The following is a 19768-nucleotide window of genomic DNA, read 5'->3' on the forward strand; positions in this document are numbered from 1 at the left end:
AACAGTCCAAATGGGGTGATCACCGCCGTTTTGGGGACATCCAGCTGGTGGACGGGCACCTGATGGTATCCACGGACGAGGTCCACTTTGGAAAAGATTACTTTTCCAGCCAGGTGGGCGGAAAAATCCTGAATGTGTGGGACTGGGTGGCGGTCCAGTGTCGTTGTGTTTTATTTTTCATTCCCCCTCCTTTTTTCTCCCCAATTGTATTTGGCCAATTACCCTACTCTTCACATCCGGCTTCCCACCCGCAGACACAGCCAGTTGTGTCTGTAGAGATGGCCGACCAAGCTGGAAGTAACACAGGGATTCAAACCACCGACTCCTGTGTTGGTAGGCAACGAAATAGACCACTACGCTACCTGGGCGCCTGTGTCCTTGTATTGTTGAGTCGGCGGTAATCACCAAAAGGGCGCCACCTGCCTTCAGGCTTCAGGGCAACGTGGAGGGGTGAAGCCCATGGGCTGTTGGAGCGGCGAATGATGCCGAGACGCTCCATATTGTCGAACTCCTCCCTGGCGGTGGTGAGCTTGGCCGGGTCGAGGCGCCGAGCCTGAGCATAGACTGGTGGACCAGTGGTGGCGATGTGGTGCTCTACTCCGTGCTTGGCGGTGGAAGACAAGCAGGTGGGTTGCGTGAGACCCAGGAACTCAGCAAGAAGCCAGAGAAAATAATCTGCGGCGGAAAGCATGCTAGACAGTCTGAAGGAGTCCGCTGCACTGAGAGTACACACATATGAGCAGAAAGTGACAGTGTCGATCAAGCGGCGGTTTTTGACATCCACTAGTAGCCCATAGGTGCATAGGAAATCCACATCGAGGAGGGGGACGGCCACTTTTGCTGTGACAAAGTCGTAACCGAACCGCTGTCACAGCTCCACATACCTAGTGCCATAAGTGCGGATGGGGCTGCCGTTAGCGGCTTCCATGGGGGGGGGGGCATATCCGCAGGACAGGACAGCCTAGCCGTTAGCTTGTTGCCACGAGAGATTGTGCTTGTATCGGTGTTGTTTTGAGTGGAGAGTAAACGGAATTAACTCGACTCGATCTCTCTGTCTCCTCATTCCTGCACTCCCACATACTATCGATGCGGGCAGGACGCTCCTGTGCATGCACATGTCACACAGGAACCATCGTCCAGAAATGGTGTCTTGGATGAAGAGCAGCCTGCCAGTTGGGCCAATGCACATGAGCGCCGGCCCTGGCATTTCCCGCCGTGCTGAAACTGCATGGAGCTCGGCACCGCTTGGCCTTGAGTCCAAACTTTGCGTGGTAAAAACACAAGCCGTGGTTCTTCCGCCGTTGAGGAGCTGCTGCTGTGGCAGCAACTGTTGAGTCTCCAGGCAGTGGTGAAAATGTTTGGGCAGGAAAAACGCGGCCGTGCAGTGTTGTTGACCAGCCAGAAAAGATGTATCAGTCTCCTCGACCAGAGCAGGACAATCAGTGATGGCGGTGTTGGCTAAAGCAGCTTGTACCTGAGAAGGAAGCAGTTGGATGAAGAGGAAGTCGGGCTTGTGCTCTCCCAGGAGATCCAACGTCCTGTTCATAAGTTCAGATGGCTTACTGTCGCCGAGGCCTTGCAGAGAGAAAAACTGGCTGGCCCGCTCAGCCTCAGAAAGTTCTAAAAATTTTCAACTGGTGAGCCTTGAGTGTCTTCTATTTATCCTGCTGCAAAGGATGTTTTTGGAGGCTCACCACTCTGGTTGCTGTTGAACTGCCGGGAGCCGACACCACATAATAGTATTTTGTGGCGTCCTCGGAGATTTCCCGCAAAGCGAACTGCGCTTCTGTCTGGGCGAACCAAGCCAAGGTGGACGACTCCCAGAACTCTGGCAGCTTGAGAGAAACCGCAAACGCCTGGCAGACATCACATCGGGGTCACCAACGTGGAAATTGCAGGAAAATAGAGACAGGCGAATTCTCTCATTTACTACTCGCGTGTGTCATTTATTTTTCTGTACAAAATGACAGCGAGTTCCAACAATCATAATCGTAGCTCCACCCTGTCAACCTGGAAAAAACGTTCTTAAAGGGACCGTGTCTACCTAACACAGAACATCAACCGATTATGGTGAATTGTGTCCATAGAGTCTGCTACAATACCTACTTTTATGAAATGAAAAGTTAAAATTAACTGTATTACTGAGAATATAATCATACTTTAGTCATGTGTAAAGGATGATGAACATTAGGTTGCCGAAACAGATATCATTTTTTCGAGCCCTGCTTTTTAGAACATTCTTCACTGGTAGATTTGAAAGAAATTTGACTGAATGATTTCTGTGCCCTTCCCCACCCTTGTCCTCTCTTCTCTAATGTAGTTTATATTCCTTATCTTTTCTCTTGTCTCTCTTGGTACTGTTATTTTACTTGTACTTTTTGTGACGTTTTTGTCTTTCATTTACTACATTACATTTTTTTTTTACAAAAATTATGTTTAAAGTATCTATTTCTAGCAATATCCTTCTCTGCCTTTTTTTTTAGATGTCTTTTGGGGGAGTAAGTGGTTACCATGGAAGCTCTAAGAAATCCTTGGTGTTCTTGCTGAAGTTCCTCTCTGACCTGGTGCCCTATGACCCTCCACACTACCTAAAGGTGACCCTCTCAAGATTTCTCTAGACCTTCGTCTGCAAGGCAACATTCATACACTTAGCCTGGTCATGCTGGATATGAGATATACACTGCTGGTAGTGGTCTGTTTATATTCATGCAGTAGCAGTTGCCACCTTGTTACCCTGCCAGGGAAAAGAGCTGGTCCTGACTTTTAGAATTATCGCTTTTATACTGTCAACAGTCCTAGAAAGAATCCTGCTGGATAGAGTGCATGAGTTTCTCAACTCCACAGATAATCAGTTTGGTTTTAAAGCGAAACATGGCATTAACTTGTGTATATATGCCTTAAAGGGAATTGTTAACAAATATAGAGGCCAAAACTCATTGGTTCTTATGTGTTTTATTGATTCTTCCAAAGCTTTTGGTCATGTTAATCATAGAAAGTTGTTTGTTAAATTGAGTCACAGAGGGGTGCCTAAATACATTGTGAAAATTCTGGCTTATTGGTATGCCCAGTAGACTATGTCAGTGAAATGGGGTTATAGCGTTTCAGTCCCATTTGGGGTTAGCAATGGTGTCAAACAAGGGGGCATTCTGTCTCCAGTTCTCTACAATTTATATACTGATGATTAGTCCAAGCAGTTGAAAGCCTGTAACACTGGGTGCATGATTGGTAATACCTTGGTGAACCACATTATGTATGCGGATGACCTTGTCATCCTTAGTCCCTGTAGCGCTGGTCTCCAGCAGCTCCTTAATATACACTCACTGGCCACTTTATTAGGTACACCTTGCTAGTACCGGGTTGGACCCCCTTTTGCCTTCAGAACTGCCTTAATCCTTCGTGGCATAGATTCAACAAGGTACTGGAAACATTCCCCTAGAGAGTTTGTTCCATATTGACATGATAGCATCACGCAGTTGCTGCAGATTTGTCGGCTGCACATCCATGATGCGAATCTCCCGGTCCACCACATCCCAAAAGTGCTCTATTGGATTGAGATCTGGTGACTGTGGAGGCCATTTGAGTACAGTGAACTCATTGTCATGTTCAAGAAACCAGTCTGAGATGATTCGAGCTTTATGACATGGCGCGTTATCCTGCTGGAAGTAGCCATCAGAAGATGGGAACACTGTGGTCATAAAGGGATGGACATGGTCGCAACAATACTCAGGTTAGCTGTGGCGTTGACACGATGCTCAATTGGTACTAAGGGGCCCAAAGTGTGCCAAGAAAATATCCCCCACACCATTACACCACCACCACCAGCCTGAACCGTTGATACAAGGCAGGATGGATCCATGATTTCATGTTGTTGACGCCAAATTCTGACCCTACCATCCGAATGTCGCAGCAGAAATCGAGACTCATCAGACCAGGCAACGTTTTTCCAATCTTCTATTGTCAAATTTTGTTGAGCCTGTGCGAATTGTAGCCTCAGTTTCCTGTTCTTAGCTGACAGGAGTGGCACCCGGTGTGGTCTTCTGCTGCTGTAGCCCATCTGCCTCAAGGTTCGACGTGTTGTGCGTTCAGAGATGCTCTTCTGCATACCTCGGTTGTAATGAGTGGTTATTTGAGTTACTGTTGCCTTTCTATCAGCTCGAATCAGTCTGGCCATTCTCCTCTGACCTCTGGCATCAACAAGGCATTTTCGCCCACAGAACTGCCGCTCACTGGATACTTTCTCTTTTTCGGACCATTCTCTGTAAACCCTAGAGATGATTGTGCGTGAAAATCCCAGTAGATCAGCAGTTTCTGAAATACTCAGACCAGCCCGTCTGGCACCAACAACCATGCCACGTTCAAAGTCACTTAAATCACCTTTCTTCCCCATTCTGATGCTCGTTTTGAACTGCAGCAGATCGTCTTGACTATGTCTACATGCCTAAATGCATTGAGTTGTTGCCATGTGATTGGCTGATTAGAAATTTGCGTTAACGAGCAGTTGGACAGGTGTGCCTAATAAAGTGGCCAGTGAGTGTATGTTCTGTGTATGGTGTGGAGCATGATGTCAAATACAGTGCTAGTAAGCTTGTTGTCATGATCTGCAGAACTAAAGAGGACAATTATCTAAAATTTCCTGATTTTAAATTGTGTGATAATGACTTCCGGGTGGTGCTTGACTGCGATCCACACGTAGCTCAGTAATTCGTCCTCAACAACTCCTAAACTCCCTTTTTCAGTTACTCTTTCAACAACATTGATAACACATTGCAGTGTAATGTCTCAAGGAAAGCCCGGAGGCAAATGGGAAGGCGAAAGTATGTCTCCGTTAAAGAAAAAACCTATGGTTACGATGCCAAGGGAAGAGCTCGACGACACCACAGCTAACGCTGTTAAGACCACGTTGCTAGAACAGCAGAGTGACCTCAACACGTTAATCCAGTCGACAGTGAAAGAAGCGATCAACAGTGTCCTCATCCCACAGTTAACAGAACTAACGCGTCAAATTCAACATATCAAAGATAATATGGGTGAAATGGCGAAAGACCTCGAGTCCTCTCACAAAGCTATCCAGAGCAACACGGCTAAGTTTGACGCACTGCAGGCTATGGCGAGAGCTAGCAAACAACAAGCTAATGATCTTCAGCATCAAGTAGGGGAACTCACCTAAAAGATCACTCAGATGGAGGACCATAGCCGGAGGTCCAACGTGAGACTGGTCGGGCTGAAGGAAGGCGAGGAGGGGTCGGACGCCATTGGTTTTCTGAGCAAAAACTTGCCGAAGCGGATACCTTCATTGGGAGAACGGGTTGTCCGCATAGAGAGGGCCCATAGACTTTACAGCAGAGTTAGCACAGATGCTAACCGGCCTCGCAGGCTGATCTTCAAACTGCTGGACTTCTCTGATCGTCAAGCCATTTTGAAGGGAGCTAGAGCTCAGCCCGTTAAGTATAACAAGCAAACCTTGTAGTTCTTCCTGGATTACAGCAGAGAAACAACGAGCAAACAGAAGGAGTTCGCCCCGGTCCACAAGAGGATGATTTCGCTTGGGCTCCAGCCGTTCCTGCTTTACCCGGCACAGCTGAAAATCACCTATCCTGGGCACACTGTCAACTTTGGGACGCCACACAAAGCCGAGAAGTTTCTCCAAAACACCTTTCAACCTCCACCAGCCATGCAAAACCAAGAAATGGCTGCTTTGCTCCGGGAGCCGGACAACAGCGACAAGATGGACGCCTCATCACCGCGGGGTCAGCCCTATGTTCCCACAGCCCAGTGGTCCCACAGCCCTATTATTGTATTTAGAAATCACGTCAGGACACAGCGCTGTCACTCGACACAACCTCTACGTTGCATTCTTTATTTAGACTCACACAGCATCACAGGCAGACCCGATCAAACAACCCAGAGCCCGCAGGCATCACCAATCGATCCCAGCACAATAGAACAGCACCAAATCAAATGCAGCACTGTCGATGTGTGCAGACATAACATTCCCCCCCCCCCCTGGCAGGATTTCAAACATGAAAGGTTGACACAAAGTCCTCTAGGTGGCCAGGGCGTAAACGTGTGCGAACAGGTCGTGAGGCGGCCTGAGGCTGGGCAGGCCGAGGTGGGGAGGGAGAAGGCAGGGGAAGCTGAGGCCCAGGAATGTCTGGGGCCCGTGTAGGAGCTGCATGAAGCCCCGGGGCGTCTCGCCATGCTGAGGGAATGGCTAAGGTTGTGTCACCAGCTGTGTGTGGCGGAGCTGACACCTGCCGTAGACGACTGGAGTGCCACCGAGTGCCATCGCTGAGGAGGTAGGTGGCTGGGCCCAGCTGACGGGTGACTTGGAGAGGAGAGGACCAGTATGAAGCCATTTTATTGTCCCTGAGGGGCCTGCGGACCCTGACCCAGTCTGACACATTGATGTCTGGCACCCTGGTTCGTTTTGACTGGTCAAACCGTTGCTTCATCCGCGTCTGCTGACGAGTGACTGAGGCGCTAACCCCAGAGGGAGGTGCCTGGGGTGTGGAGGGGCGGAGCCTACCAAGGGGCATGCACAGTTCCCGGCCTAGCATGAGGGAGGCTGGGGAGACGCCTGTGGTCGAGTGCTGTGTGGCCCGATAGTGCAGCAGAGTGTGACGGATGGCCTGTGTGAAAGAGCACCCTTGGGCCATGTGTGCTCTGAGGCCATTCTTCAGTGACTGGTGAAAACGTTCAACGCCGCCATTGGCCTGGGGGTGGTAGTACGCAGCGCGTATATGACGGATGCCCTTGTTTTCAAGATAAGCAGTGAACTCAGCAGAGACCAGCTGAGGGCCGTTGTCAGTGGTGATGGTCTTTGGGAGGCCCCAGCGAGAGAAGAGAGAGTCCAGGAAGTCGATGATGATCTGTGAGGTCACAGTGCCGGAAGTGGTGAGTTCAGGCCATTTTGAGTGTAGATCGTAGGTCGACCACCATGAAGCGTTGGTGGTGGGGAACTCCATGGATGTCACCACAAATGTCCAACTGCAGGTGTTCCCAGGGCTGAGAGGGCCAGGCGAGAGGTTGCAGGGGTGGGGGAGCCTGGTGGCCAGTCTTGCCACTCACAAGGCAGGCAGAACAGTCCTTCACCAGAGCCTCAATATGTCTGTCTATCCCCGGCCACCACACCAGGTCTCGGCAGCGCTGTTTCAGTTTCACAATGCCCAGGTGGCCTTCATGCGCCATATTCAAAACACGCGCACGGAGAGCAGCTGGGACCACTGTGCAAAACCCACGTGCCACGCAGGTGTCGTTCCAGCAGGAGAGCTCCTGTCTGACTCGGGCGAACGCAGCCAGCTCCTCTGGGACCTTGTGAGGCCAGCCGTTCTGGATGTAGGTGCGGAGCTGGGAGAGGACAGGGCCCTGTTCGGAGGCTGCCCTCAGCTTCTGCAGAGAGACAGTGGCCTGAAGGGGTGTGTGTAGCATTTGGACAATGTCCTTTTCCACACAGTCAGTGTCCGTCTGTGGAGCTGGGGTGGAGACAGAGCGAGAGAGCAGGTCGGCGACAACATTGTCTCTGCCTGGGGTGAACTGCAGGCTGAAGTTGTACTGGCGGAGGCGGTCAGACCAGCGGTGCAGCCTTAGGGGTTTGTGGCCTGTCCCAGATGTGGACGGCAGCGCTGTCAGGGCCTGGTGATCTGTCCTGAGGGTGAAGGAGCGGCCATACAGGTAGAGGTGCCACCTTTCACAAGCCCAGATACAGGCTAACGCCTCACGCCTCACGCTCACCCACGGAGTACCGCTGCTCGGTCAGGTTGAGGGCACGGGAGGCGAAGGCGATGGGCTTCTCCACACCGTTCTGGGTTTGAGACAGCACAGCCCCTATCGCTGTGGCTGGAGCTGGTGGAGCTGGAGATGTCGAAGTGAGCCAACACTGGTGGTGAAGTCAGTTGAGTCTTGAGATCACGCACAGCGTCACTGCATGCCTTTGACCACACCCATGGCTCGTCCTTACGCAGCAGCTGGCGCAGGGGGGCTGTGGTCGCAGAGTACTGGGGAAGAAACCTCAGGTAGTAACTTGTCATACCCAGGAAGGAGGCGACCTGGGTGGCCGAGCTGGGCTCAGGGATGGCCTGAATGGCGTCCACGTTGGATTGTAGTGGAGTTACATTGCTCGCTGACAGCCGGAACCCCACGAACTCGATGGCTGGCACAGAGAGGACACATTTCTCAGCAGTGAGAATTAGCTTGTGCTTGGACAGGGCTACGAAGACCATGTTGAGGCGCTTGTCATGGATTTCACTGGTGGGCCTGTGTACCACTATATCGTCCAGATAAATGGCCACGCCCAGTATGCCAGCCAGCACGGAGACCATGATTTTCTGGAAGCAGCTAGGGGCGAGCTGAGACCGAAAGGCATCCTGGTGTAGCGAAACACTCCTGCATGTGTCACAAAGGCTGTGAGGTTTCGGCTGCTGGGGTGGAGGGGCACCTGTAAGTACCCCTGTCTGAGGTCGAGCTTGGAGAACACCTCAGAGCCATAGAACTGAGCAGTGAGTTCTTCTGATGTGGGCAGTGGATACTTATCAGGGACCACTGCCTTATTTACTGCACGTAGATCGACGCAGACACGCAGGCCCCCCGACTTCTTCTTAGCCACCACGAGGTTTGAGACCCAAGGTGACGCGTCCACCGGTTCAATGATGCCAGCTTCCAGCAGTTGTTGCAGCTTGGCGGAGACCCCATCACGGAGAGCCAACGGGATGCAGCGCAGTGGTTGGATGACAGATTTCACAGCAGGGTTGAGGAGAGGTTGATGGGCGAAGGTGGAGAGGCAGCCCAGCCCCGTAAACAGCGATGGCCACTTCTGCTGCCAAGGCGTGGCAACAGTCAGGATTGCTGCCCCCCTTGTGTCTAAGAGGGAGAACCCCAGAGCGGAGAACAGGTCCAGGCCCATCAGGTTGGCCCCACGGTGTGCCACATGAAAAACTGCGTTGGGCACCAGCTTGGTTCCATAGCGGACAGTCACTTGGAGATAGCCAACCAGATCGATTTTGGAGTCACCATACCCACAGAGGACAGCTGAGGGTGCGGACAGTGGCAGTGAACCAAAAAATTGACTGTAGGTATCAACATTCAGGAGAGACACACCTGCACCGGTGTCCAACAGCAGGGGGATGCACACATCATTAATGTTGACTGTGCATGATTTGAATGACACTGGCCCAGAGCTCACCTTGTGAATGATGGCGGTTGAAGACTGGGGGTGTGGCCCTCTGACCCAGCCGGGGAAGATCGACAGACGTTGGCAAAGTGATTTTGCTTACCGCAGCTACGGCATGTCTGGCCACGGGCAGGGCAGTTCTGAGCCCTTGAAACATGAGACCGAGATCCACAGTTACCACAGGACTGTTGAGGGCGGGGACGAGAACGCCGTCGTTGCAGTTGCAAGACGTCCTCAGTGGAGTCGGCGCCCGCCTTGCTCTGGCTGGGTTGCGTCCCGAGGGGCAGCCGTGAGTAGAGGGAGAAGTCGTTGGCAGCTTGACTGGAGGTGGCCACTTGCTGTGTATTTAGCATAGCAGCACACTCAGCTGCTCTCTCAACTTGTAGTGCGATGGTAATTGCTCTGGACAGCAGCAGATCGTCTTTTTCCAGCAGGAGAGTCTCACGCACCTTTGCGTTGTTGGTGTGTTCGATAAGCTGGTCGTGAACCATCTCGTCCTGAAGCGCGCCAAACTTGTATGAGTTAGCTAGCCCTTGCAAATTAGCTACATACTGCTGCACAGACTCACCAGGCAGTTGGTGTCGCTGACGGAATATAAATCGCCGAAGGAGGGCACTCTGTGGAGCAGCGAAATGGGTGCTCATAAGTCCCACAGCTTCGTCAAAGTTTGTGACGTTCCCCAGAGTCCCGAGCACACGATGACCCTCTGCTCCCAGGCAGTGTAGCAACAGAGCCGTCTTCCTAGCCTGGCTCATGTCGTCGAGCCCTGAGGCGATGATGTAATTTTCAAAACTATGTAGCCAGCGAGTCCATGGTACCGGAGGCTCGCCAGGTAATGCCAGGAAGGGGGCAGGTGGTGGGAGAGAGATATCAGCCATCCTCGTCGCCAATATTGTATTTACAAATCACGTCAGGACACAGCGCTGTCGCTCGACACAACCTCTACGTTGCATTCTTTATTTAGACTCACACAGCATCAAAGGCAGACCCGATCAAACAACCCAAAGCCCGCAGGCATCACCAATTGATCCCAGCACAATAGAACAGCACCAAATCAAATGCAGCACTGTCGATGTGTGCAGACATAACACCTATGTTCCCACATTTCTAAGAATTTTTTTTTCACTGAACATTTTGAAAATTAGGCCCTATGTTCCCACAGCCCTATGTTCCCACAGCCCTCTGTTCCCACAGCCCTATGTTCCCACATTTGTAAGATTTTTCTTATTTCTATAAGATTTTTCTCAAAATGAAACCCTATGTTCCCATATTTCTAGGACATTTTCAAAATTAGGTCTTGTGTTCCTACATTTGGGTTAGTTAGGGTTAGGGTTAGCTAGCTCTCTCCTTCAAATCGCCAGCCGCTGGATTGAGTGGTGAACCCTCAACTACCAGGGGTAGAAATGTGGGAATGTAGGGCCTAATTTAAAAAAAAAAAATCTTAGAAATGTGGGAACATAGGGCTTTGGGAACATAGGGCTGTGGGAACATAGGGCCCAATTTTCAAAAAAATCTTGGAAATGTGGGAACATAGGGCTGTGGGAACAAAGGGCTGTGGGAAAATAGGGCCTAATTTTGAAAAAAATCTTAGAAATGTCGGAACATAGTGCTGTGGGAACATAGGGCTGTGGGGATATAGGGCTGTGGGAACATAGGCACGCTCCCGTCACCGCCACCGTGAGTTGTTGCCCACAGCTAAACGATCTTGGTATGCTTTACACTGTGACTACCTGCTAATTTAGCTATTCAATAGTGATGGGACTTGGACTGACGTTGCTATTGTTCACTCTTTCTACTACTACTACTTTATAGCTCTGTAGTTACTACAGTTCTGCACATCGCACATATTCTGCACATAGTGTTCACTCTTTATGGCTGTTTATTCCTCACATTGCTTAACAAAGCTTGCTGAAGTTAATGACGGTCTGCTGTGCAGGTTATCTGATAGTTTATGTCATAGGGATTGAATCATTCACATCACGCATTGTTCACTCTTGAGCAATTTTCCTATTGTTTAGATAAGTTGTTGATATTTATGATGTTCTATTGTGTGTTTTATTTCGCACCCTATATCATGGACTGAATAGCCCACAGTGCTGAAGCTCTTTATGTACTTTGTGTATTATGCCAATTTCAACATCTCTTCTGTGGGGTTTTTTTTCTGTTTGTTTTCTGTTATTGTTGAACATCATGAGACATAGGAGGGGAGAGAGGTTGTGAGGAGTGGCCTTGCAGTATGCATGCCACCGGAATGACTAGTGTATGTTCCATGCAAACCTTAGTTGTAACAAGGACCTGGCGGTTTGCCTGTTTGTATATAGTTCTGTTGTTAAACTTTCAATTTGTGTATGTTAAATGCATTGTGCGGCCATTACCTATTAAGAGACATATTCTCAGTTTAAGTCTTTTCTTTACTACTCATACAGTGGACTGTTTACATGTTATTTTGCTACACTTCTACAACACCATTTAAATGGCCAACTTAAATATCTTGAGCTGGAACGTTCAAGGTCTGAACTCATCCATTAAGCGCATTCGTTGCCTGGAATTTTTACACCGCAAACATGTTTCTATAGCTCTGATTCAAGAGACACACCTGACAGCAAAGGACATACAGCGGTTCCAAAACAAGCACTATAAAATTATAGCTCATTCATGCGCGTCAACTAAAGCTAGAGGTGTCCTGTTTATAGCGGAAAGGAAATTACAGCTTGTGGTTATGGAGAATGGTAACGACAATGATGGTAGATTTGTCTATGTGCTGCTCTCTATTATATAAAACTTATATTAGCGTGTGTCTATGCACCTAATGTTTTTGATGAAAACTTTTTGCCCTCTATCAGTGCGACTCCGTTACATTATCGAGACCCTCATTGCATTGTCTTTGGCGATTATAATACCACAGTCTCCCCAGAGCTTGACAGATCTACAGGCACACTTAATGCAGCTCCTCCCTCATCCTTAGCTCTAAGATCCTTCCTGGTTGACTTGAACTTAGTGGATCTCTGGCGCATTCATAATGACAAAGTTAAAGCCTATTCCTTTTATTCTAGTCATCATGGCACCTCCTCCAGGATTGATTATATATTTGTCAGCCCTTCTCTTATAAATAAAATACCCCATATTAAATGCTCCCTATCTTAATCTCTGATCATGCCCCTGTGTCATGCACTTTAACACCATTAACTGATTATCCCAAAGCACGCAGATGGAGATTTAATGACTCTCTGCTTAGCAATGCTGATTTTCTATTACAAATGAAAACACGACTAGGTGAATTTATTGAACACAACGTTGGGTCATGTGACATTCCCCAAACATTATGGGAAGCAGCGAAATGTTTTATAAGAGGCACATGTGTTAGTTTTTCTTAGAGGTTAAAAGCTGAGCACAATAAGCAGTTTTCTGAAATTGAGCAGGAGATTGACAGAGTGGAGAAAACGCAGAAACACCCTCTGAAGCCAACACCAATATTCTCGAGGCGTTAAGGGGAGAATATAGAAATTTATCCATAAGCAAGGCCGAGTTTATTCTACATAGAACCAAACAGAGATATTATTATGATGGCGTCCACCCGAGTAGACTGTTAGCCCTCCGGTTAAAACAAAATGAATCCAAAGCAGTGATTAATGCAATTCGTACAACAGAAGGTGACGTTGTTACAGATCCCAGTGCAATCAACAATGTTGTTTTCAAAAATTTCTACAGCAGTCGCTACACATCAGACTGCCATGTAGATATGGAGAAGTGCACCATGTTTCTTCAAAATTTGGCTTGCCTTGTCTGGACCACTTAGAGAGCTTAAAATTAGAAAGCCCCGTCTTTTTAGAAGAGCTTGAAACGGCAGTAAAAACTCTCCAAAAGGGCAAGAGTCCTGGTTTGGATGGCCTACCTCCAGAACTGTATCTAGCCTTTTGGGATCAGGTAGGACCTCTTATATTGGGCTCTATAAACTTTGCCATTGAACAGGGATCCTTTCATAGGGACCAGGAAAATGCACTCATTACCATCTTACTCAAGAAAGGTAAAGATCCATTTGAATGCTCAAGTTATCGCCCAATTTCGCTGATTTGTGGCGATGTGAAGCTTTATGCCAAGGTACTGGTTACTCGCATGGAGGCGGTAATTGAAGTTAATTCACTTTGATCAGACGGGATTCATGAAAGGGAGAGTAGCATCAGATAATGTTAGGAGGCTCCTACATGTTATCGAGGTTGCAGATACCATTCCAGAGGACTGTGCTGTTCTCTCTCTTGATGCTGATAAAGCTTTTGACAGAGAGGAATGGAGTTACCTATGGCAGGCCATGGAGAGATTCGGATTGGGGCCTAACTTCATCTCCATGACTCATGTTACAGCATCAGTTCTCACAGGAACATATCGATCACAACCCTTTCCTTTACATCACGGAACCAACAGGGTTGTCTGCTTTCCCCTCTGTTCTTTGCCTTGTCTCTAGAACCCCTGGCTCAGTCCATCAGAGAGAGTGACACAATATCTCCTATAACCATAGACCAATCTAGACATTATATTTCATTATATGCAGATGATAGTCTTCTTTTCATATCTAACATTCGGACATCACTACTGCAGGTCCTAAAACTCTTTGATCTATTGACAGGGATGGCAGGATATAAAATCAACTGGACTAAATCTGGTCTTCTTCCATTGAATACCTCTGCATTAAATACCAGTTTGACTGCTGACATCCCTAACTGTACTTCCTTTACATACCTTGGCATAAAGATTTACCCCAGTCTTAGTAGAATAGTTCAGGAAAGCTTTTTGGCTGTGTAAAAGAAGATTACAGATGATCTGAAGAGGTGGGGCTCTCTTTATGTGTCTTTACAAGGCAGAGTTGCAACTATCAAAATGAACATTTTGCCTCGGATTAATTTTTTGTTTTTTATGATCCCCCTAGCACCACCCCCTAAATTTATCACGGAAATGCACTCCCTCATATCACAGTTCATTTGGGGAAGAAAGCGTGTACGAATCAAACTTACAACCTTACAAAGAACCAAACTCACTGGAGGCTTAGCTGTCCCAAACCTTAATTTTTATTATTATGCTTTTCAAATTAGACCACTGCATGTTTGGAGAAATCAGGAATCTGATGTCCCTTGGCGGGCTATGGAGGCAGCACGCATGAAGCCACACTGTCTGGAAGACTTATTATATACAGGCAGGGGATGCAAAAACATTAATCTACGACACGGGAGCATTGTAACCAATTCTATTGATGTATGGAAAAAAGTGGAACTGATGAGTGTGCATTTTAACTTCTGGAGTGATTCTGAATTGCTGGTTCATCTAGTATAGAGTATCATCTTTCTTGCTTAACAAGTTGCTATTAGTCTTATTCCAGCTGCTTGAGTATTAGTCATTTTCTCTATACATCTGCTGCTTGTTCCTAGTGGGATCTTATTCTAGCTGTAGCTGTCTTATTCTATTTACTTATTTGTCTTATTTACTTAATGTAGCTGTAGCTGTTTTTTCACTTAGTGTGCCCTTAAATATTTCTTGTTGCCTAGCTGTTTTGACTTAATTATCCTTTTAGCTTCTACATATATTCCTTTCAAACTGCTGTTTGCAGTTTTAATAGTATTGTGTGAGGTTTGATAAGAGTTTTACATAAGTGTCCAGTTTCTGGGCAATAAGCCTATTTTCAGTGTACCTCTTTGGCCAATTGGGTGTTAAGTGGCCAGGGTGTGGCCTGCACTCATGGCAGACAAATAGCAATCAGTGTTCTTGACGCTTCCAAGCGCCAGGCAAACAAGCCTAGGTTGAACGAAGGCTAGAGTAACAAAGGCAAGCGCAACTTTTTCAAGACAAGACTTCGTCAAGCACGGACTGCTCTTTTTAGATCCAGTCAGTCATCTTTATTTTGTGTACCTAGTATAGACTATGTGTTTCCTTCACATTCCTGTCCTTTCCTCTTCCTGGGGCTGGCATAGACGTTGGGTCACTCCTAGGTGCTGTGACCCTACCAATCTCATCTATCCCACTCTCTCCACTCACGTTGATCAAGTGGTGATGGGAGGGCTCTGGAATTGCCAGTCTGCAGTGCCAAAAGCTGAGTTTATCTCAAGTTACGCATCCTTGCTCTCCCTCAACTTTCTTGCTCTGAGACCTGGATCATGCCAGAAAACACTACCACACCTGCAGCTCTGTCTGATGTGTACTCTTTTTGTCACACTCCCAGAGCTGGGAGGCGGGTTGGTGATACCGGCCTGCTAATCTCCCTGAAATGGAAATACTCTATTGTTTCTATTCCACAATATTCTCCGCCCTCTTTTGAATTTCATGCTGTTACTGTCTCTTATCCAGTCAAACTCACCATCATGGTTGTGTAGCGCCCACCAGGCCCCCTTGGTGAGTTTCTGGAGGAGCTTGACACACTTGTCTCGCACTTCCCTGTTGATGATTCTGCACTTATCCTTCTTGGTGACTTCAACATCCACACTAACAAGCTAGATCCTCTTCTCTCTTTCCTCTCCTCCTTTGACCTCCTACCCACAAGGCTGGCAACCAGCTGGACCTTATCTTTACTAGACACTGTCCTATTTCCAATCTCTCTGTTACTCCCCTGCAGCTCTCTGACCACTATTTCATGTCCTAATCTCTCTCATTCTCTTCACCCCACTCAGCCCCTTTCCCTACCCACATGGTTTCCACCCGTAGACACCTCCACTCTCTCTCCACCACTGATCTTTCTTCCTCTGTTACCTCTATCCTCCCTACACCTGAATATTTGTCTCTCCTACCCCCTGACACTGCTACTGATCTTCTTCTCTCTACCCTCTCCTCTTCTCTGGACAATCTCTGTCCCCTCACCTCCAGGCCTGCACAACCAACTCCACCGGCCCCTTGGCTGACCGACTCAGTACGTACTGACAGACGGAGCCTGAGAGTGGCAGAGCGCAAATGGAGAAAAGGAAAACTCCCAGATGACCTTCTCAACTTCCAAACTCTTCTTTCAAATTTCTCCTCCTCCCTTTCTGCTGCTAAGGCTGCCTTCTATCGCTCTAAAATCCTATCCTCTGCCTCTAATCCTAAGAAACTCTTTGAAACCTTCTCTACACTTCTTCAACTCTCACCTCCTCCTCCTACTTCCTCCCTTCTCCCTGATGACTTCGCTAACTTCTTTGACAAGAAGGTAAACGACATCAGATCCTCCTTTTCTCACCACCCGGTTAGCGCTGCTTGCACTATCCCACCCTCTGCACCCGCCCTCACCTCTCCATGTCCCACCCTAACCCACCTCGCTCCCCTCTCCCCCGATGAGGTTCTAAACCTCATCACATCCAGTCGCCCCACCACATGCTTTCTTGACCCGGTCCCCTCCCCTCTTCTTCAGTCTATAGCACCTGAGCTCCTTCCCTATCTAACCCACCTCATGAACACCCCCTCCGGGCAGGACGCTTTCTATTTGCCTTCAAGACTGATAGAGTCACCCCCCTTCTCAAGAAACCATCACTTAACCCCTCTGACGTCAAAAACTACAGACCAGTTTCCCTTTTACCCTTTCTATCCAAAACTTTCGAACGTGCTGTCTTTAACCAACTTTCTTTGTACCTCCACCAGAACAACCTCCTGGACCCCAACCTGTCTGGGTTCAGGGTGGGTCACTCGACAGAGACGGCCCTCCTTGCAGTGACAGAATCGCTGCACTCTTCGAGAGCAAACTCTCTCTCCTCTGTCCTGATACTCTTGGACCTGTCAGCTGCGTTCGACACAGTGAACCACCAGATCCTCCTCTCTACACTCGAGGGGCTGGGTGTCACAGGCTCTGCACTCTCAATGTTTGCAACCTAGCTGATGGGTTGCTCCTACCAGGTGACATAGAGGGGATCTGTGTCTGAGCCTTGCAGACTGACTACAGGCATTCCACAGGGTTCGGTTTTGGGTCCTCTCCTTTTCTCCCTGTACGCGACATACCTGGGTTCTGTTATTTGCTCACATGGCTTCTCTTACTATTGTTATGCTGATGACACCCAGCTGATCTTGTCCTTTCCTCCCTCTGACACACAAGTAGAGACACGCATTGCTGCGTGCTTGACTGACATCTCGGAGTGGATGGTGACATACCGCCTGAAGCTCACTCTGGACAAGACAGAGCTGATCCTCCCGGGGCCATCACCATTGACAACACCTTGGTGACGCCAACTCGGACTGTTAGGATTCTGGGTGTGATCCTGGATGACCAACTGTCGTTTGCTGAAAACATTGCATCGGTTGCTCGCTCCTGCAGATTTCTCCTCTATAACATCAGGAGGATCCGCCCATTCCTCACCGACGAGATGGCACAGGTGCTCATCCAGACTCTGGTCATCTCCCAGCTGGACTATGGCAACTCCCTCCTTGATGGCGCCCCGGTGTCGGCCATCAGACCTCTGGAGCTTGTTCAGAAAGCTGCAGCTCGTCTGGTGTTCAACCGCCCTAAGTTCTCCCACACAACTCCCCTTCTCACTCCTACACTGGGTCCCAGTAGCTGCTCGCATCCAGTTTAAGACTCTGGTGCTAGCCTAAAGGGCAGTGAAAGGAACAGCTCCTTCCTATCTCCAGGCCATGGTCTAGCCCTACACCCCTGCCCGACCACTTCGCTCTGCTGCCTCGGGACGCCTGGTTGCCCCATCGCTCAGAGGCCCTTGCTGCTGATTAACCCGGTCACGGCTCTTTTTAGTCCTGGCCCCACAGTGGTGGAATGAACTCCCCACTGATGTCAGGACATTGGAGTTGCTGCCCATCTTTTGGCGCAGGTTGAAAACTCACCTCTTTAAGAACTGCTACCCTGTTACTTGTTCTTAGCACTTATTGTATTCACTCATTTAAAAAAAATATTTTTCTTGTACTTTTACTTCACCACTGGTTTTGCTTTTAGATCCTTGTTTAGATGCACTTATGACCTCTGATGACTGGTAGTTCTCCTGATTTCCTACATTAAATGCACTTATTGTAAATCGCTTTGGATAAAAGTGTCGCCTAAATGACTGTAATGTAATGTAATGATGGGCAAAATAGATGTATTTCATCAAACATCTCCACTATGGAATAACTATCACCTTCAATCAGGTGGGCAGCCTTTTACATTTCCTTCATGGTCACAAAAGGTGTCTTCACTCTCAGTAATATTTTTAACAATGCTGGACTCCGTTCATTCCAAGATATTAGGGAGGAATATGATTTACCGGGCACCTCTTTCTTTTTTTACTTGAGACTGAGATCTGCAGTGAAAACATATGGGGTGCCCTGGAATGGGCCTTTGCCGGAGCACACTATGGAGGTGTGGATCGGTCCTGGGCAGGGTACTCGGGGGACAGTGACACGTATATATAACTCTGCTTGATCACTCTACTAAGACACTGGCAGTTGAAGGGGTGTGGGCCAGGGAACTCCGCATTGTTGGTCTGGAATCAAATTGGGAAACGATATGGTCTAACATAAGCAGTACCTCTAAAAATCTTGCGCATCAGCTTATACACTCTAAAATGATTCACAGAGCATATGCTACACCAATCAGATGTTTTAAAATGAAACCAATAACTAGCCCTAACTGTACTCACTGCTGGGCTCAGGTGCTGGGCACAACAATGCATATGTTTTGGGACTGCTCACTGATTAGAGATTTTTGGACACAGGTTATGTCAACTTTTTCAGAGTTATTAGGATCAACAATATTGCCTCATCCCTGCCTTTGTCTGCTCAATGATGATTTGTCTTTGTCTCTCAATTTAAATCAGCGAAGACTAATGCTGGCAGGCTTTACTGCAGCAAAAAAGACCATGCTGACACTGAGGTTTAATCCCAAACTTCCTTTAATTAAGTGCTGGATGGCGTCCTACCAGAGCATAGTGTCTCTTGAGTGTACAACAGCACGACTCAATAGAGCCAAGCCTGCCACTGTGGGGGCATGGTCAGGCATAGCTGTGTCCATAAGAGGCTACCTTAAAAGAAGGGATCTCCCCCTCCCTGCACCCCTCCACACCCAGTAACATCAGACCTGGAGCAGGCCAGCTTTGGAAGTTAGTAGAAATGGATGGTTGTATAGACAATGTATAGTTTTGTTTTATTTTTTTGTTTTTTTCTTTCTTTTCAGTCCACTATTATTAATTTTTCCCTTGGGAATGTCTGTCTCTTACTCTCAGCTACTATAGATACGTTTTTTTTTATTCTGTACATTTTTTCCCTTTATTTCAGTCCTTAGACATTGTTACTAATGTGCTGCCCTGTTGTTGTTTGTGTGTTGTGTCCTGTTTTAAAAAAAAATGTTGATCACAAAAAAAAAACAGAAAAAAATTGTGTGATAATAATCTTGGGGTATGTAATAAGGTGAAATATCTTGGACATTATATTATTGAACAAATGACAGACGATATTTATAGGCAATCCCACATGATATATGCACAAGCAAAAACTCATGCAAGTTTGGTATGTGTTCAGTTAGTGTGAAGATGTCTCTGTTCAGAGCATATTGTACACCACTTCATACTGCACACCTGTGGTCAAACTACAAAAAAGCAAGCTTGCACAGGCTTCGAGTAGCTTATGATGATGCAATGAGAATACTACTAGAAAGACCTAGATGGTGTAGTACAAGTG

The 19768-nt window shown here is 47.8% G+C and overlaps 1 protein-coding gene across 1 annotated transcript in view; it reads left to right on the plus strand.

The window, feature by feature from the left end:
• The window catches only part of LOC130113689 (Fanconi anemia group A protein), a 60150-nt gene that overhangs the window by 13538 nt on the left and 26844 nt on the right, over positions 1 to 19768 (plus strand). Inside the window, exon 14 of the mRNA XM_056281271.1 lies at positions 2484 to 2594. Coding sequence (XP_056137246.1) covers positions 2484 to 2594 — 111 coding nt within the window. The remainder of the gene's footprint in view (positions 1 to 2483; positions 2595 to 19768) is intronic.

Source organism: Lampris incognitus, chromosome 6, assembly GCF_029633865.1.
Source record: "Lampris incognitus isolate fLamInc1 chromosome 6, fLamInc1.hap2, whole genome shotgun sequence".
Taxonomy (NCBI): domain Eukaryota; kingdom Metazoa; phylum Chordata; class Actinopteri; order Lampriformes; family Lampridae; genus Lampris; species Lampris incognitus.